At 45.3% G+C, this 18,825-nt stretch overlaps 1 protein-coding gene across 2 annotated transcripts in view; it reads right to left on the bottom strand.

Moving 5' to 3' along the window:
- Positions 1 to 16: 16 nt before the first annotated feature.
- The window catches only part of ADAMTSL3 (ADAMTS like 3), a 271,063-nt gene continuing 252,254 nt past the window's right edge, over positions 17 to 18,825 (bottom strand). The window contains exons 26-30 of one of the 2 annotated variants that reach the window (XM_077918855.1): positions 17,641 to 17,824; positions 13,548 to 13,752; positions 8,577 to 8,686; positions 5,012 to 5,226; positions 17 to 4,580 (exon numbers count right to left, since the gene is read on the bottom strand). In XM_077918855.1, the coding sequence (XP_077774981.1) occupies positions 4,450 to 4,580; positions 5,012 to 5,226; positions 8,577 to 8,686; positions 13,548 to 13,752; positions 17,641 to 17,824 (845 nt within the window). In that variant the 3' untranslated portion in view covers positions 17 to 4,449. Of the gene's footprint in view, positions 4,581 to 5,011; positions 5,227 to 8,576; positions 8,687 to 13,547; positions 13,753 to 17,640; positions 17,825 to 18,825 lie in introns of those variants that run through there. The other variant, XR_013390636.1, reaches the window with a different exon arrangement.

The following is an 18,825-nucleotide window of genomic DNA, read 5'->3' as shown; positions in this document are numbered from 1 at the left end:
GTAAAAGCAACTGGGATAGCCAAAAGGAGTGTTTATTTTTGTGAATACCAAAGTTAAGCCAGTGAACAAATAATATTAGACATCTTTGGTTAATGTAGCAACAGTGGAATCGGCTACAGAGGACCGTATCCATCTGCTGCAACCATCACCCACAGCTATTCTTCCCTAGGACATGCATTTATAACCAAAGTACTAGCAAAACAGGGATGCTAGCAGTTCATTCTTTACAAATATTAAATACAACATAAAAACATTTGGTAAATTTCAGTAAACAAGAAAAAAAGTTCCAAAATCTTTATTACACACTGTACAAAAAATATTGCACTTTTAGATCAGGTAATAAATATATACAAAAGTATATTACATGTTTTAATTTAAAAATGGTATAAACAAACAAGACCCATGGCTGATTTAAAAAGCTTGGGCAGCCAAAGTTAATCATTTTAAAGTTAAGAGCAAGCTCTCTGCACTCCTGCTGACACCAGTGTGTCAAAAGGGACAGTTTATACGGGTAGAATCAAGTGGTAAAACTAACACAGCCATCCTTAAAAACTTGCACTTCTCTGAATTTTGAAGCGCAGTTCTCCAGCTTAATAATGTGTACAAAAAAAATACACAGCACACTGGGGTACAGAATCCATAAAAATGCACACATTACTGAAATTAACAGAAAAAGTGTCAGTTGGGAGAAATCTGCACTAAAACACTAATGAATTTTCATGAGGGTGTTTTTTTTTAAAAAAATGCAAACAAATGCAGAAATGTGGAAAACTGAACTTGGAAAAATAAGAGAAACTGAAACTGAGAGGCTCACCCATTTCTTACAAGCTCCTCTCTCAGAGCCACCATGTTTGTGCAGTTCCGGTAAAAAAAGTTCTGCTAAAAAAAGTTTGGCCTACCATGTTGCAGAAACCAGGCTACTATCTGCAGGGGTTTTCCCCGTCCTCCTCCCCAGCATTTTGAACATTCAAATATGCAATTCTCCCACTTGGAAAAACTTTACCTCTTGATTCTACTGACTGCTAATTGGCCCAAGGTGTTTAGCCTCCATATCATTACAGTGAGTGGGTATATATCGCTTTTCTTGCTGTCAGCAAAAACCACGGTTACCCACGTGAAAGGTTTTCTGTACAGCAGCATTAGTTTAATTAGCAGTGAGGCAAAACCCAAACCATGGTGCATTCATTTTTCCTCTAACACCCTCGGAACAGAAACAAAATCTCTGCTGTTTCTTTTCTGGCCCATCAGCAGAGGGCCCAGTTCAACCAAATTTGCCTTTGGGCATTTACGCAAGAGCACAGGAGTTGCAAATAAAAAGCAAGCCAGTTGAAACTGAAAACAGCAATAACATTTTCTTTTTCTACTAGAGGCTTAACAGTATCAAAAGAGCCCTGATGGAGGCTATCCTCTATCTTGCATTCTGCTTAGTGACCAGTCAAATACCTCCTGGCTGCTTTCAAGCAGGGCACAAAGGCACCGTGCTGTGTCATGTACTGTACACCGCCTCTGAGCCTGAAGGCTCTACAGTGCTTTCCATGCACCAGTGGTGCAATGGCAAATTTTTGAAGTGAGGGGAGTGTGGCGTTTGCCCTCAAAGGTGACATCATGCTGGGTCATAAGGAAAGGGTTAAATGAGTGTGAAGTGATTGGCAAGTGGGGACCCAAGGGGAGGAGTTAGAGTTAGAGTTATTAAGGAGTCAGTCGTGTGTTAGAGAAGAGAGAGGGAGGATAAGTCTGTGGGTTGGGATAGTTTGATGTGAGAGAATCTGTTAAGAGGAGTCAGATAGACAGCTGGGATAATCAGAAGTTATTAGGAAGGTATAGGCTGGTAAAGAAACTAAGATTAAGAAACTGACAAGAAAAATGATCTGAAATCATAAACTTGTTAAAGCTTATAAAATAAACTTGTTTATTTGGTTTAATTTTAACAACTGTCTGGACTCCATGTGTACCCGAGTGAAATGGGTTGGTGGCAGCGGGGAAGCAATCACAGTGGTGGCACAGGGATCAACAGACCGTCAAACGTCCGAGGACCCTGTGTGATCGCCACAGGGAGCTCATCACAACAGCCTCCTTACCTAACCTCTCAAAGGAGAGTCTCAAAATGCACACAGCTGCCTTCATTATATGCAACTCCCAAAGAGCAGTATAATACCAAATTGATTTGGGTCAGCTGACAATCATAGAACATTGGTTAGAGGTTAGCGTGTTGTAATTTGATGGGGGAGACCTAGGTTTACATTCCCCATCAGCCTGGTGGCAGGACTGCAAAGAAGTAAGCTACACTGAATTCAGCGACACTTAATATTGAGTGCACAGGTTTCACTTGCAAAGGACGCTGGCGCTTACCAAGAGATCTATAGTCAGTCAAAATGCAACCTTTAACTTACCATCAGAAATACAAAAAAAAGCAAAAAGAGTTTCCCCATTTAAACTGCTAGGGTGAAGAAGGAACCTTGTCAAAGGAAAGGAAAGAAGTACCCAGCCTTTGATTTTCACCCCCCTCTCTGCCAATCTGTCACAATCCTGAAAGCCACGTTATTCATTTGCCAGAGCAAGGAAGCTCCATCAGCTGTACTGGCAGGTGATGTCAGTCCTGGGGAAGCACTCCCCTCATCCCCTTTCCTGGTCCATTATGCATCTCCTCCGCCATGACTTTGTCTAATCACTTTGTGCCGTGAATTTGCCGTATCACCTCACATAAGCCAGCGGACCGCAAATTCCATGGGTGAATTCTGCGTTGTGTGATGCAGTGCTTCTTTCCTGTCCTAAAATAATGTCAATCAATTTCAGTGGGACACACTGAATTCTAATATTATGGGAGAAAGACATGTGAACCTTCTGTTTATCCACTTCACATAATTTTATAAACATTTGGGGGGTGGGTAGGCAATGTGGTACCGCCCCCCCCCCCAGTTGCTGGACTCCAGTTCCCATCAGCAGCAACCAGTATGTCCAATGATGGGAGTTGCAATGCACCATCAGGATGCCACCAAGTTACCTAGCTCTCTTCTGCCATGTCCCTCTTACAGTGCTGCTCAATAAATATACTGTCTACTCAGAAGTCATTCCTATGGAGTTGAATGGGGCTTACTCCCAGTTAAGTGGGGTTAGGATTGCAGCCTTAGCTGTTGTCCCCCCCCCCCCCCTTTCTAAATTAAGGGCCTTTAAGCCTTCATAAGAAAAATATTTTGACCTCTTGATCATTTGTGCTTCCCCACCCCATGGTACTTTTCCCAGCTCCAAATTTTCCTTTTTGAGACGGGCCGGCCAGAATGGTATACATTATTTCGAATGTGGCTGCATTTATTTATATTTCCATATTGTTTGTATTTTTTCGAGAATCAAAAACTGGCTTCTTGGCAGGCTTTGCACACATAATTTGCACGGCAGAAAAGAGCTACTTGAGGTTGTAGTTTTGCGAATTTACTAGCATGCAATCACTAAATGTATGATAGTCAGGATGAATGGAAACAAATTGAAACTGATACTTAACATATGTCTGTCTCAATGAAGAACAGCTCTTTCTGTTTTGTTTGGTCCCCCCCCCCTTTTTTCTTTCTTTCCAATGACTGGAAAAGTATATAGAAGGTTTCTTCAAGGGCAATCCAGCCTGACAGGCACCCTTGGCCCAGAGAACCACTCTCATTTCTCATCTGACCAAGCAGAAGGGGAAACTTCTCAGATCCCGAACGCAAATTCCAAGCTCCCATGTAGAAACCCTCTTGCATCCAGTTTTCACATTCAATGAATCATGCCCTGGCTTTGATCACATTCCCGCAAGGCTGAAGCAGACGTTTGGGGAACCCCCCCCCCGCCCCAAATGACGCCTCGTCGATTAGAAAACAATCCCATAGCAGGTCTGAAAACCATCATGTCAGGTACATTGCCTTTTACTGCAGGCGCTTAAAAGAAGGAAGGAAAGCAAAATGGGGATCCGTTCGACAGCTAATCTCAATAAAACAAGACCTGTGACAATGTCCTTTTCTCAAATGCTAAGGAAATGCAGCCTCTGGGGGGAAATATTACAGCTACAGATGGCTGAATCCATATACTTTGAGAATTGTACTGATGTGGATCAAACCAGAAAGGCAACAAGCAGATATGAGTTGTTGCTGCATTTCAGTATTTTTGGAATAGTTGTCAACAATCGCTAAACTCGAATTGTCTTTATGAGGCAAGGAGCATTACTTGAAAGCCAATGAATCACTTGCAACCCCATTAAAACTGATGTTTCCAACACCATTAAAGCTTAAGTTGCAACAGAGCTATTGCCCGGTGGGAAGGAGTCAAGGAGAGAAAATGGAAAACCCTGCCTGGACTATCCATAGCATGTTCTATTCATCCATTTCCCCATCCCCATCACATGTTCTTGGTTGATTGTCTATATTGTCCAGAGCAGGCTGGATTGAAACAACATTCTCTTCACGCGATATCTTCACTGCGACATCACGAACTTCCCACAGAAGGGTATTGCTCTTCACATGACTGACAACACCTTTGTTTGTAGATGTCTATCATGCATAATTTTAGCTGCTTTACAAATGTACAGTAGTGAGTTGTATCCTTGCATTCGCCTTCTGAAAAATACATTGAAATGCAACAAGAATGAAAAAGGGCAGTTACAGCATCTCATCTCGCGCAAATGCGAAAGGGAGACGTAGATAACGTTCACATCCTTTCTCCTTCCCTCTCAGGTCTTGCACAACAACACTATGGGCAGGATAATCTGCAGGCTGCTCTGAACGAGTTGCATTCAACGGCCAGGGGTCCAGTCCGTTGAACTAACTTGAGCCTATCTTGGGAGTTGTTTTGCATTTTAGTTCTTCAGAATCAAACCCTTTGCTGAACTGGGGCACGCCAATGTCACACCACTGCATTGTATGGGAGGGTGGGGTTTGGTTGACGGCTTATCACGTTCATTACGGAACTAAGAGTTCAGCGCCACTGTCTACATGCAATTGCCACAAGCGACCGGAGAGTTCAAAAATGGAAATAAACGTTTACATACTGTCACAAGAAGTGACATTGCAGTGTTTCCAGGTCACTGGTCTCTTCCTCCAGGCGCACGATGGATCTCCTACGGGCCTCTTATTTCTCCTGTGTATGCAGCTGACTTGCCGTGATTGGAATCCGCTTCCACAATCTACTGTGCACGGTCGCCAAGGGCCTGCCCTCCAATAGACGTCGCATTTGTCTGTAGAGCAGTTTCTTCTCATCAATGGCCTGCAGAAAGGTGGGGTAGGTGGGAGAAAAGCCCCCAATAAAATGTTGTTTGAGACTGAATCCGATGGTCGATGTTATTTAGGACGGAAAGTCTCTACAAACGTACTAGAACCCTACAGGCAAAATAATCCTCTGCATAGTTCCAGGTCAATATGTGAATTTCAGTCTCACAACAACCACTCTGGTTCTGAGATGTCAATGGTAGAATTCCCCTTTCAGTTGGGGTAGTCCTATCATGGGCCATGCTGAGCAAAAGTGACTCAGGTGGCAGACTGTGGCGGCAGCGGCCTGTTCCCCTCACGGAACTACAAATCCCATAGTTCCCTGGGAAGAGGGATTGCTTGTTAAACCGGTCTGGGAATTGCAGCTCTTTGAGGCAAACGGGGTCTCCTAAAAACTCCAGGCAGGAACTTCTACCAGACTTTTAGAAGACATCTGAAGGCAGCCCTGTTTAGGGAAGCTTTTAATGTTTGATGTATCACAGTATTTTAATATTCTTTTGGAAGCCGCCCAGAGTGGCTGGGGAAACCCAGCCAGATGGGCAGGGTATAAATAATAAATTATTATTATTCTCTCAAAAGCCTTTTTGGTTGAAGTGTAGGGTAAAAATGTGCAAATAGATAATCCATAGCCTGGAGTTTTGTTTTATTTCCGCCACAACCCCACTACAAACAATGAATCCTACTGTGTCGTTGGGCAAACTTTGACATTCACCCCAATCCCCATCTTTCTCCATGTTAAATACAGAGGGTATTGGGGTCAAGCGAATTTTCATAGGAGAGAAGTAGCATCTACTCAGCTGATGTGGCAAGAGGGGCACAATTCCTGGCTTTTGACTTGCCCTACCTGGCTTGCCTTAGGGACGTGGGTGGCTCTGTGGTTTAGGACTTGCTGATCAGAAGGTTGGCGGTTCAAATCTCCGCAACGGTTTGAGCTCCCGTTGCTCAGTCCCAGCTCCTGCCAACCTAGCAGTTTGAAAGCATGTCAAAGTGCAAGTAGATAAATAGGTGGGATTTATCTCTGGCGGGAAGGTAAATGGCATTTCCGTGCGCTGCTCTGGTTCGCCAGAAGCGGCTTGGTCATGCTGGCCACATGACCCGGAAGCTGTACGCTGGCTCCCCTGGCCTATAGAGCGAGCTGAGCGCCGCAACCCTAGAGTCGTCCGCAACTGGACCTAATGGTCAGGGGTAGCTTTAACTTTACCTGGCTTGCCACGATTTGCCCTGCGGGCAGAGAACATGCAAGCCCACGCCCACAGCTAGGCAGGGCGCCTTGTTATCTCCCTGTGATGACTAAGATGGAAAACTGCAATGGTTCAGCCACTGGTGGCCAAGCAGGCAATCCTTTGTCCTCCTTCTTACCCCCGAATGTATCATGAGGTTTCTCAAGCACTGCTCCTCACTAGATCCAAAAATAAACTGGCCTGGTGGTGACGGTTTATTCCTCCCAAACAAGCTCAGAGCAGCAAACACAACAACAATAAAACTTACTTTCTTTTAAAAACGAAAACAAGTGATCACAGAGCTGCCAGGGAACAGCGCCTCCTGCCATCAAATGCCTCGGTAAACAGGAATGCTCTTAAATTTCTAAATTTACATTTAAGTGTGTCAGATGTTCTGTCTCCGCTTTTACAATTTCCCTGGAAGTCTGCTTACCTCTGCAGTAACATTGGCAGCCAAATCACCTTCTGATGTTGACCAGGTCTACTTTGAACGGCCAGTGAAGAACTACAAAGAGCCTGGCTAGAATCAGCTCTGCCAGGCTGGAAAAATCTTGACTGCACCCTGCGGTTCTGGAGATAGCCACACTCTGAGAGATGTTGGGCAAGAGCCGTATGTCATCCCAGCAGATGGCAGGAGGATGGAGAGCCAAGAGAGCAGCTATAATTGCCTTTGCGTATGTCAGAATGCGGGGGGACGGGGGACAGGGACGGACTCTTTTCAGTCTGTTGGTCACATTCACTTCTGGTCAGCCTTCTGAGGACCACATTCCAGTGGTGGGCAGAACCAGAGGTGAAAGTAGGCAAAACAAAGAACTTGTACAGTCGACTCATTTCTACACTCCCTCTATTACACATCCAGGCAGGAGAGAGTTATAATCAGAGTTCAATGGCATATCTCAGCCTGGCAAAAACACTCAAGGAAGGTGTGAAGCAAGGGCAGTGAGGGATGTGGTCTGGGGGGAATCCCAGGGTCAGAGAGAGAGGCCTGGGGGCTGCATTTGGCCTTCCAGTCTCAGATTTCTGTTTAATTACTGATGTTTTGAGAGTTAATTTTATTGTGTACAGTGGTACCCTGGGTCGCGAAGGGCTTAGTTGTTGGACAAATTGGCTCCTGAACACCGCAAACCCAGAAGTAAGTGTTCCGGTTTGTGAATGTTTTTTTCGGAAGCTGAACATCCGACGTGGATTCCAACCGAGTGCAGGAAGCTCCTGCAGCCAACTTGAAGCAGCACCTTTGTTTTCAAATGGTTTCAATAGTCAAATGGACTCCCAGAATGGATTAAGTTTGAGAACCAAGGTAAAGGTAAAGGGACCCCTGACCATTAGGTCCAGTCGTGACCAACTCTGGGGTTGCGGCACTCATCTCGCTTTATTGGCTGAGGGAGCCGGCATGCAACTTCTGGGTCATGTGGCCAGCATGACTAAGCCGCTTCTGGTGAACCAGAGCAGCGCACGGAAACACCGTTTACCTTCCCGCCAGAGCGGTACCTATTTATCTAATTGCACTTTGACGTGCTTTCAAACTGCTAGGTTGGCAGGAGCTGAGACCGAGAAACGGGAGCTCACCCTGTCGCAGGGATTCGAACCGCCAACCTTCTGATCGGCAAGTCCTAGGCTTTGTGGTTTAACCCACAGCGCCACCCGCATCCCTGACTGTACTAATATATCCTAATAGATTATTGAATATTACTTTATTGATATAAGGTGTTCCATTATAAAGTTATGTTTTATTATGGCTTTATTACAACTTTTTGTATTGCATCAGATTATTGTAAGGTGTGCGTTCTTTGTTGTATATTTTGTTGCTGCATAGTAATATAGAAAGGTGGTATACAAATTAAAAGTGGAATGAAATGAAATTTCCAGCTTCTGTCATTTCTTCAGCTCTTGGAGGACAGCCTGCTGCTAACAGAAGAAGAAAAGGCTCCAATTCTGATTTAGGAGTGGTAGTTATGGCAAGCAGCCATAACCTAACTAAACATCAAAGGGGCTGCGCAAGGGTGGCAAGATGAGGCAGCCACTGACCCAGAACTTCCCAGCAGCATCTGTTAAAAATAATGTGTGACGCAACATCTGCTGGAAGTGTTAAAAGTGGTAAAGGGCTATTCCTATCGGATGGCAACTGTACCTGCTCTTTTCATCGCACAGTGAGTTGGATACCACGGATCCGTTCCAATGCTGACACTGAACAAGGCGATGCTGCAAGCCTACTCCATGACCTGTGCATTGGCCTGTGCACTGAAAAGGAAAGGGATAAATAATACCAGTCAGAGACGTGGAGATCTGCACTTCCCGGTACGGGATGCAAATAGTTAAACCTTGTGTGGAAGGTACCCATTGGGGCTGGTAAGGTGGAAGACAGGGAGCCCAGCAGCAGGGGCAGCCAGAGGCTAAGAGTCAATGACAGGTGAAGCTGACTAGTTGTAGTTTTATCCCCATCCCCAAACAGCCTCGGTCCAGTATACCTGAAGGAGCATCTCCACCCCCATCAAACTGCCTGGACACTGAGGTCCAGTGCCAAGGGCCTTCTGGCGGTTCCCTCACTGCGAGAAGCCAAGTTACAGGGAACCAGGCAGAGGGCCTTCTCGGTAGTGGTGCCCACCCTGTGGAACTCCCTCCCATCAGATGTCAAGGAAATAAACAACTACCTGAATTTTAGAAGACATCTGAAGGCAGCCCTGTTTAGGGAAGCTTTTAATGTTTGACGGACTACTGTATTTTAATATTTTGTTGGAAGGCACCCAGAGTGGCTGGGGAAACCTAGCCAGATGGGTGGGGTATAAATAAATTGTTGTTGTTGTTGTCCTCTTCCCCAGCTGAATTCTACAAGGGCAACACTGAGGAGGAGAAAAGCAGACAGCCAAGGCCATCCCCCTCCCCCCCTGGACTTGACGTAGGACAGGCATAGGCAAACTCGGCCCTCCATATGTTTTGAGACTACAATTCCCATCATCCCTGACCACAGGTCATGTTAACTAGGGATGGTGGGAGTTGTAGTCCCAAAACATCTGGAGGGCCGAGTTTGCTTATGCCTGACGTAGGACATAGATAAGAAAGCACATCAGGCCACTGGGCCATGCAACTTAGTGCTGATTGGCCTACTCTGGCTCCAGGATGCCAGTCAGGAGTCTTTCCTTGGGACCTTTTGCATGTGAAGCCTAATGAGTTAAAGGTAAAGGTAAAGGACGGCTGGATAGTTAAGTCCAGTCAAAGGTGACATACGGGGTGTGGCGCTTGTCTCGCTTTCAGGCCGAGGGAGCCGGCATTTGTCCACAGACAGCTTTCCAGGTCATGTGGCCAACATGACTAAACTGCTTCTGACACAACGGAACACTGTGACAGAAGCCAGAGCGCATAGAAATGCCATTTACCTTCCCGCCGCAGCGGTACCTATTTATCTACTTGCACTGGTATGCTTTCGAACTGTTAGGTTGGCAGGAGCTGGGACAGAGCAACAGGAGCTCACTCCGTTGCGGGGATTCAAACCAATGACCTTCTGATCGGCAAGCCCAAGAGGCTCAGTGGTTTAGACCACAGTGCCACCCACACCCTGGTACTAATGAGCTATGGCCGTTCCGTATTAGTGTCCTTGATGGTCTCTTTACTTCCAATAACCGAAGTGAATGGCTGCAATTCACTCGTGGTGGGAGGGACCTAACCTGTACCTGGGAGAAATGTCACAATAGCAGCGAGGCTTGGCCTTCCATTGCTAACAGTAACACCTTTGGGTTGGAGCACTGTGGCACTGGGTACAAACCTGTTCCCTTCTGCATGCGCAGCAGATGCCTCACCCTTCCTACCTAGCCTAATATCATCTACTCTGGCTGGAAGTGACCCTCCAGGATCTCAGTTGGAGAAAAGGTTTTTCCAAACACCTGAGATACAGCCAGGGGATTCCGTCAGAGGTCTTCTGTATGCAGAGCATCATCCATTCTGCCATTGATTGACAGTTCTATCCCTCCCACAGCACAGCCTCTTGCTACTGTTCCAGGAGAAGCCCAGGGATAGGTTGTTCTTTTTCTCCGCCCCCCTTCCCCCCCCCCCCCCCGCTGGGCTCTTGCTGTCACAATTAATTCAACAGCAATATTAGAAGTCAAATATTTGGCTGTGGTTTCCATGGTGTGGTGTTATGTTATGATTAGCGCTGAAAAAATATTTCAGCAGAATATCTCATCAAAGTAGCTGAAACAAAAGATAATAATAATCTTGGCACGGCCTGCCATCGAAGCACTTTGCTGCTCAGAGGGGAGTTCTCACGGGATGGAGCCAAACGCTCCGAGTCGCTGAGTAAGGCCCCCGGACAGCCACTCATTTTCTGCAGCGGCACGTCTCGTCGCTTCCCCGCGCTCCAAACGGCCAGCTGCAAAGCACCGTGGCCAACAGATACCGTGCAAAAACCCCACCTGTCTTTCTCGGCTCTCTGGCTGAGAATCAGGGAGCTACACGGCACCACTCAGAAGGCCCAGGTTTGTGTCAAGGGCTTTCAGCTGCTGAACACCCAGAATAAAGGTCCTGGCTCAGCTTTTCCACGTGCCTTTTACAAATGCAACATGTGAACAGGCCTTTTCCAGTGGTGGCTCCCTGCTTGTACAGTCATACCTCGGGTTACAGACGCTTCAGGTTGTGCGTTTTCGGGTTGCGCACCGTGACGAACCCGGAAGTACCGGAATGGGTTACTTCCGGGTTTCAGCGCATGCGCATAAGCGCTAAATCATGCTTTGCGCATGCGCAGAAGCGCCGAATCGCAACCCACGCGTGCGCAGATGCGGCGCTGCGTGATGGGAACGCTGCATGTTGCGAACGTGCCTCCTGCACGGATCACGTTCGCAACCCGAGCGTCCACTGTAGAGTGCTCTCCCCAGAAAAGCTTGCTTGGTGCAATCATTACTCATCTTTAGGCACAAGGCTAAAACATTTCTCTTTTGTCAGGCCTTTGGCTACTGATGTTGGGTTGGACATTTTAATCCAGCCTTTAAAAAACAGAATTGTTTTTTAGATTCTTTAGGTTTTTAATTGCTGGTTTATATATACTGACACCCTATGCCCTTTTAAAATGTGTTGTGGAAGGGGTTGTCTTTTCTGTTTTTTATATTGAGGTTTTATGCTGTGAACTGCTCTGAGATCTAGGGGTATAGAGCGGTATACAAATTTATATAATACTAATACTAATAATAGGGGATGCGGGTGGCGCTGTGGGTTAAAGCCTCAGCGCCTAGGACTTGCCGATCGAAAGGTCGGCGGTTTGAATCCCTGCGGCGGGGTGCGCTCCCGTCGTTCGGTCCCAGCGCCTGCCAACCTAGCAGTTCAAAAGCACCTTCGGGTGCAAGTAGATAAATAGGGACCGCTTACCAGCGGGAAGGTAAACGGCGTTCCGTGTGCTGCGCTGGCTCGCCAGATGCAGCTTGTCACGCTGGCCACGTGACCCGGAAGTGTCTGCAGACAGCGCTGGCTCCCAGCCTATAGAGTGAGATGAGCGCACAACCCCACAGTCTGGCAAGACTAGCCCATACGGGCAGGGGTACCTTTACCTTTACCTTTAATACTAATAATGTGTTTGTTTCTTTGTTTGTTTATATACTGTAAGATGCCTTTATTTACCAACACCATTTTATTCTTCTTATAAACCTCTTCTGATGTTTTTCTTTATAATCAAGCAGTGTATAGGAAATAAACAATAACACATTATTATTATTTTTTTAAAAATCGGTCTTCAAAATTCATAGAAGTTGGGGAAAATACCTGTGTTAGTTGCTATCTTCTAGCCTAATGTACCTCATAGGGCTGATGTGAAGATTGTACACTGCCGCAAGTTTCTTGAAGGAATCTTGAGATGTAATGGCGTTTAAGGTATCTGTCTCCCTTCCTCCTGAATTTCACCATGCTTTGAGTCTGGCTTTGAGTGTTGGACTACCTGGGAGGCCAGGGTTTGAATCTCCGCTCAGCTATGAAGCTCACTGGGTGTCCTTGAGCCACTCACCGTCTCTTAGCCTAACCTACCTCACAGGGTTGTTGTGAGGTGAAATGGGAAGGAGAACCATGTAATAAATAAATTAAAAAAATCCCAAACACTTTTTCACCTTAGTGTGAGTTGGTCAAATGCCTGGGTTCTAAGCCGCTACCTAAACACAGAATGTATCATTGTTTGTCTTTTCCCTGTGATGACTCCTTATCTCTGCCCGCCCCCTCCAATCCTTGATCCTTTTTTTTTATTTTTCTGCTGAAGTGCACTGGAATTGTGCCTGTTGGTGTATTATATTATTATTTTTTGGTCCATCCTGTTTAATTTCCTTTAAAGAAATCCTCAAAAAACAAAAACAAAACACAACTGCTAAAATACAATAAAATGAGTGTGTGTGGAGTGTGGGATGTGAAACACAAGAGCAGTCAAGTACAACATTCCTAGAGTGAACATGTTTACACATGGGGAGGAATATTTGTCCAGCCAGCAGGTAAACTTCCTGTTTCCTTCTGGGCTGGGACAGACTTCCGCTGCATGTGACTAGAGGTGGGTGTGGCCTCACCTGTGCAGGTAATGGCAAAAGCACAGGGAAGGGCAGCCATCTCTCTCTCTTTTTGACTACATGCATCGAAGAAGCAACATCTGCTTAGCCAAAGATGCTCTCTTGGCTCCAGCCAAGAGAGGACAAAGGGACTGTCTTCTTATGAGATAGTTTCCAGGTATATGTTACTTTTCTAAGCTACGTCTGCCTTCTGGGATCCTATTGTGAACAGAATGATATGTGAGTAAACCTTTTTATACTTTTATAGAAGACTGTGTCGTGTCTTATCTTTTATGAGGGAATAAGGGGGAAATACCACAACAGTTATTATAGAGGCTTTAGCGAGCCTGAGCAAACGCATCCGCTGCAAGTTTAAAGGGGGGAATGTTACTCTGCTAAATTGTGAACTTGTTAACACAAGTTGGAATGGCTATTATCAGGCAATATATCCTCTCCTGCATCCCTGAACATTCCCACATGAAGCATTTCTGTTGGATCGTATTCAATGATGCTTGTGTAGGAAACCTCACTGGAGGCTGTGTGGTGGGTGTAGACTGAAGTCCACCTATTAATGAGTCAATCAACAGGTAATTAATTACCTGGCCCCATGGATGAATAAGCCATTCTGTGCACGAATGCCCCACACAAGGTTTCCTTTCCAAAGGATGCTCTTTGTGTGTGCAGGCAGACAGAGGCAACGTTACAGCAGTACCGTTGGCTCTGACTTGCTTGCAGATTCTCTGCCGGTGGCGGAACCCGTTGCCACATGAAGCCGAGCACTCGGACCAGGCACTCGTCGTCCATCTGCAGAGAGAAAATGTTAAAGCAGAGACAAAAATCCAGAAGTAACAACAGTCACATCATAACAGAAAGCAAGAGCAAGAGACCACAATGGGCTATCTGTTGACTTCAGATGTTAGGATGGCTAATGTCCATGGCAGCTATATGGTAAATCCATGATAGGTAAAGGTAAAGGGACCCCTGACCATTAGGTCCAGTCATGGCCGACTCTGGGGTTGCGGTGCTCATCTCGCTTTATTGGCCGAGGGAGCCGGCGTACAGCTTCCGGGTCATGTGGCCAGCATGACTAAGCCGCTTCTGGAGAACCACAGCAGCGCATGGAAACGCCATTTACCTTCCCGCCGGAGCAGTACCTATTTATCTACTTGCACTTTGACGTGCTTTCGAACTGCTAGGTTGGCAGGAGCAGGGACCAAACAACAGGAGCTCACCTCGTCATGGGGATTCGAACCGCCGACCTTCTGATCGGCAAGCCCTAGGCTCTGTGGTTTAACCCACAGCGCCACCTGCGTCCCAAATCCATGATACCTATTGGCTATATGGAAGCTCAGATTCACAAGCCACATCAACAGAACATATTTAAAGCACTATCCTACCATTTTAACCAGTCTGGGAGCTGTCATTTGTCAATGGTGATGAGTGTTGCTAGAAGGCCCCTCTTCCCCCCACAGAGCTACAATTCCCAGGCAAGTTTTACAATCAATTCTTCTTCACAGGGAGCTCTGAGAACTGTAACTGTGAGAGGAATGGGTGTCTCCTAACAACTCCTGGCACCCTAATAAACTACAGTTCCCAGGATTCTTGGGGGGGGGGAGCCATTTAAAGTGGCACCACAGTGCTTTAAATGTATGCCAAGAGTGTGGCCTACGACTCTGAATACCAGTTGCTGGGGAGAGGACTACAGTGGTACCTAGGGTTACAGATGCTTCAGGTTACAGATGCTTCAGGTTACAAACTCCGCTAGCCCAGAAATCGTACCTAGGGTTAAGAACTTTGCTTCAGGATGAGAACAGAAATTGCACGACGGCGGCGCAGCGCCGGCAGGAGGCCCCATTAGCTAAAGTGGTACTTCGGGTTAAGAACAGTTTCAGGTTAAGAATGGACCTCCAGAACGAATTAAGTCCTTAACCTGAGGTACCACTGTACTGCACTACCTTTACAGCCTGTGGGCTTCTCAGAGGCATCTGGCTGGAAGTGATGCAAACCAGATGCTGGACTTGATTGGGTTTCCATCTGATCCAGCGGAGCTCTTCTGCCAGATCATTAGCACACCAAGGACCTGTGGCCCAACTGTATGCCACAGTGCCAGAAATCTGGTTTAAATGGCTGTACATGCAATGGTGTACAAGTAAGGCTTTGTGTATGTTTATGTCTATTTGTTGAATGACCAGCACATTCAAACAGCACTGGTGTGTTGCAGGGAGAGCAGCGGCTGCAGTTTTCTGAAGGCAGCTGCACTGCATTCACTGGGGTGGAGTGGGGAGGCCAAGCAATGAGATTGTGGCAGCATCAGGCAGGTTTGCACACACTTGCAGGGCCACCGTGACCAACCCAGATTTCCCTGGACCTCGCTGTGTTGCCTGCTGCTACCAGGATGCTGCCGCCGCCAGCATCACTCTGATTGCCCCAATGCACCATTGCTGCATTTAAACCTGGTTGAATTAGCTCCTGGTTTCTCACTGCAGTGCATTCTGCTCTCTCAACAGCTATTAGCCACAGTGGTTAAGAAAATGGCATATCCATGCTCATAAATACTGCCGCTATTAGATGGACTTTTGATTGGATATTATTATCATTATCACCATCATCATTATCATAAATTCATTGCCTTCCCTACACATCTCAAGTTAATGTACAAAAGTGCAATAAAAACAGCTAAACACAGTTAAAAGCAACACAGAAATTAACAGCAGGTAAATTTAACACAATACCAAGTAAGGACACCAGTGGCAGAGATCTTTTCATCCAGCTGGGAATGATTGCCAATGTAGCAAACAGGGGTGGGCATATCTGTCAATTTTCATTTCTCATTTTACCAATGTTAAATTCTGCTTCTCATGAAAAACTGCCAGCATTTCATTGTGCATTTCTTCCAACACACGTTTTTGTATGCAATTTTGTGAAATAAACACTTTCCCCCCATTATGAGTTTTTTTTTTTTTGCATATTATTTTCATTTGAATATTCATTTTCATGCAATGCTTTCCCCGAACATATCCATTTTTTGTACGCATTTGTTGTAGCTGTTGTTGAACTGCTTTGCAAAATGCAGAGAACACAAATTTTGAAAGGTGGCTGTGTGCTGCGGTTCATATATTGTTTTGGGAATTGTTAAGTGGGTATGTTTGCATGAAAATGTGGACCAAGCATAATTTCTCCTGCATCCTTCCTAGCAAGGTACCAAGGGCAAATGTTCTCTTGCCAGAGCTAATATTAGCTGTAGGTAAGGGGGCTGTTACTGAGACCACAGCAGGGGAGGAAAGGGTAAAACGTCTCTTCTCTGTGTGCCGCAGTCCGGCCTGCTGTGATTGCTTTGTATAAAACCCTGATGTGGTTGCAAAAGACATGCTTAATATCACATGTAGTTTGGCCCTCCCTTTGTGTAGTGAGAAAACACCCAGAACTGATCTGAACTGAGCCTGGGTTACAGTTTCTCACAGCTTTGAGACACAAAATATGATTGGCATATTAAAATTCAACTTGGCTGAGGCTCTGCTGGAAACATTCAGCAGGCGGAGGGGCGACCCGACAGGGATTTGTCCCACTTCACCTGCGATGTTAGTCCAATTTCCTCCTGGCTGCACAATTTGCATGACATATGTATATATCTGCAGACTGAATGCTGGGTCCTGCTGTCAGTCTTCCCCTTTCCTCCCATGCTTCAGTTTATCTGGCTACCCTTTCCTTCTAAAATTGTTGTAAGCAGCACATTTGTTTATCCATTTGTCCTCTACTCTGTTTAAAAACAGCACTACAGATGTTTTTAAACCGCCTGAAAAATTGCTTTGGGCATTGGCAGGCAGGGGTGGGTTTCCGACTACACTGGCACTAGCCAGTGCATACTTTCCAAAAGCAGATCTTCTCCATTAATGGTCCACCGTAATTAAAACCATCTTTTTAAGAGCCCAAATTGGACCTTGTCAACAATGCAGTGAAGTTCCCTTTCCTACCCTTAACGCAGTACACATGCACCCCATATTCTCCTGGTGGCATCTCTAATATTTTGCCACCCTCCCAAAAAACCCCCATTTGGAATTAATATTAAGGTTCATCCATCATTTTTCTGAAGGTTGCAACTCCCTGTTGATCTTCAGGTGCTTGACAAAGACCACTCTATTCCAGCAGACATTTTAAGGAAATGTTGATTAAGCAGTATCTATCTATCTATCTATCTATCTATCTATCTATCTATCTATCTAATAAATGATGCTCTTACGCTAACATTGTAATTTGATAGTGAACAAAAAAAAGTTGAAAGACAAATAAATGACATTTGGAAAAAATGTTTTTTTTAATAAAAAGTAGATAAAATACTGGAAGAAACAAGAAATGGGAAGGGCACACCCTTTTGCGTAAAAAGGAAAATGAATTAATCTGAGACATTTGACTTGGAAGATTGGGAAAATATTGCCTAACAGAAAGCAGATCAATTGGATGTCATTCTAGAATGAATATTTTGAATAAATTCCTTTAGACAGACAGAAAATCGGAAGTCCTTCTTATTTTTCCTCTTTTTTATTTTTTCTGTTCTGTTCTTTTTTTTTGTTTTCCTTCAGTGTTTTTCTCTCCCCTTTTTTGTTTTTATTTAATTATTTTCTGTCATTCATTGTATTATGAAAAAGCTTTAATAAAATCATCATCATTATTACTATTTTTAAAGGAAGTGTATACCTGGCAGGACAATTGTGGGTGTTGCAGGACTGGTAATTTACAGTCGGCTTCTGACTCTCGTCACACAATGTCAGGTTCACTTCTTGCTCCTTCGCACCCACACACAGTAGCTTTCGGAACTGGGTTCCTGAGTTCCCACAAGTAGCAGAGCAAGTATTCCAGTCGCCAAGCTGCCATCTATACTCTGTTAAAAGCAGGAGAGAAAGCAACAGGTAAGCAAGAGTATAAGTTACAGGTTGCACCTCAAATATAACGTCAGCTTTGTTGGGTATGAGAAACCTTGCATGCCTCCAGTCAGCAGAGGACAGGGTTGAAATTAATAGATAGGGAAAACACACTTTGTGGTTTCCTGCCCAACTCTCTCTCCTTGTGCCCCCTCTTATGAAATAGCCATGAAATTAGCTTCCACCACGTAGGCTTAGAATGTGAAACCATCCTTGTAAATATGAAGAAACTGTAAGCAAAGACTTTACTACTGGAAACTCTGTGTGTTTTATTTACCCTTTTAAGTGATGCTGCTGATGTGAGAATGAGAAGGGATGGGTGGTGGGACTGGGTAGGTTCAGCTTCCAAGTTTTAACTCTGCTATAAACTAGCAACCAATCATTTTTTTAAAAACCTACAACGCTTTGGGATAAGAGGATCTGCCTTATACTGAGTCAGGGTGTTATGTACTGAGCTGAATCTTAGAACAATAGGATCTAGAATGCAGCAGTCTGATTGGTCCGCAGGAGCCACCCAATCCAGCTTCAGGTGGAAGTGGATCAGTGACCTGATTGGCCTGCAGGAGCAGCCAATCAGGGGCCTGGATGAAGTGACTCAGCAACCTGACTGGCCTGCAGGAACAGCCAATCAGGCTTCTGGAGGAGGTGAATCTGCAACCTAATTGGCCTATAGGAGCAGCCCAGAATTAGCCAATCACACGGGGCCCATTGTCTAAATAGTGTATATATACCTAGATGTTTTGGGGAAAGTTTCATTCATTGCTACTATGAGCTGAATAAAGCGCATGAAATTCACACTTGACTCAGAGTATATTTCACAGGACAACAGTCTCCCAAGGCCAGATCCATCTTCTCTATAAACAGCTGTTTTCAGATGCAAGTCCTTCAAGGTCTACTCTTGCCAGATGAGGTCCTCCTTGGTAGACATGTCAAGAACTGAACTCATAAGCTTTCCATTCAA

The sequence above is a fragment of the Podarcis muralis genome, chromosome 14 (genome assembly GCF_964188315.1).
Source record: "Podarcis muralis chromosome 14, rPodMur119.hap1.1, whole genome shotgun sequence".
NCBI classification, from domain to species: domain Eukaryota; kingdom Metazoa; phylum Chordata; class Lepidosauria; order Squamata; family Lacertidae; genus Podarcis; species Podarcis muralis.
The sequence above is the reverse complement of the archived record's forward strand: the minus strand, read 5'-3'. Positions and strand labels throughout refer to the sequence as shown.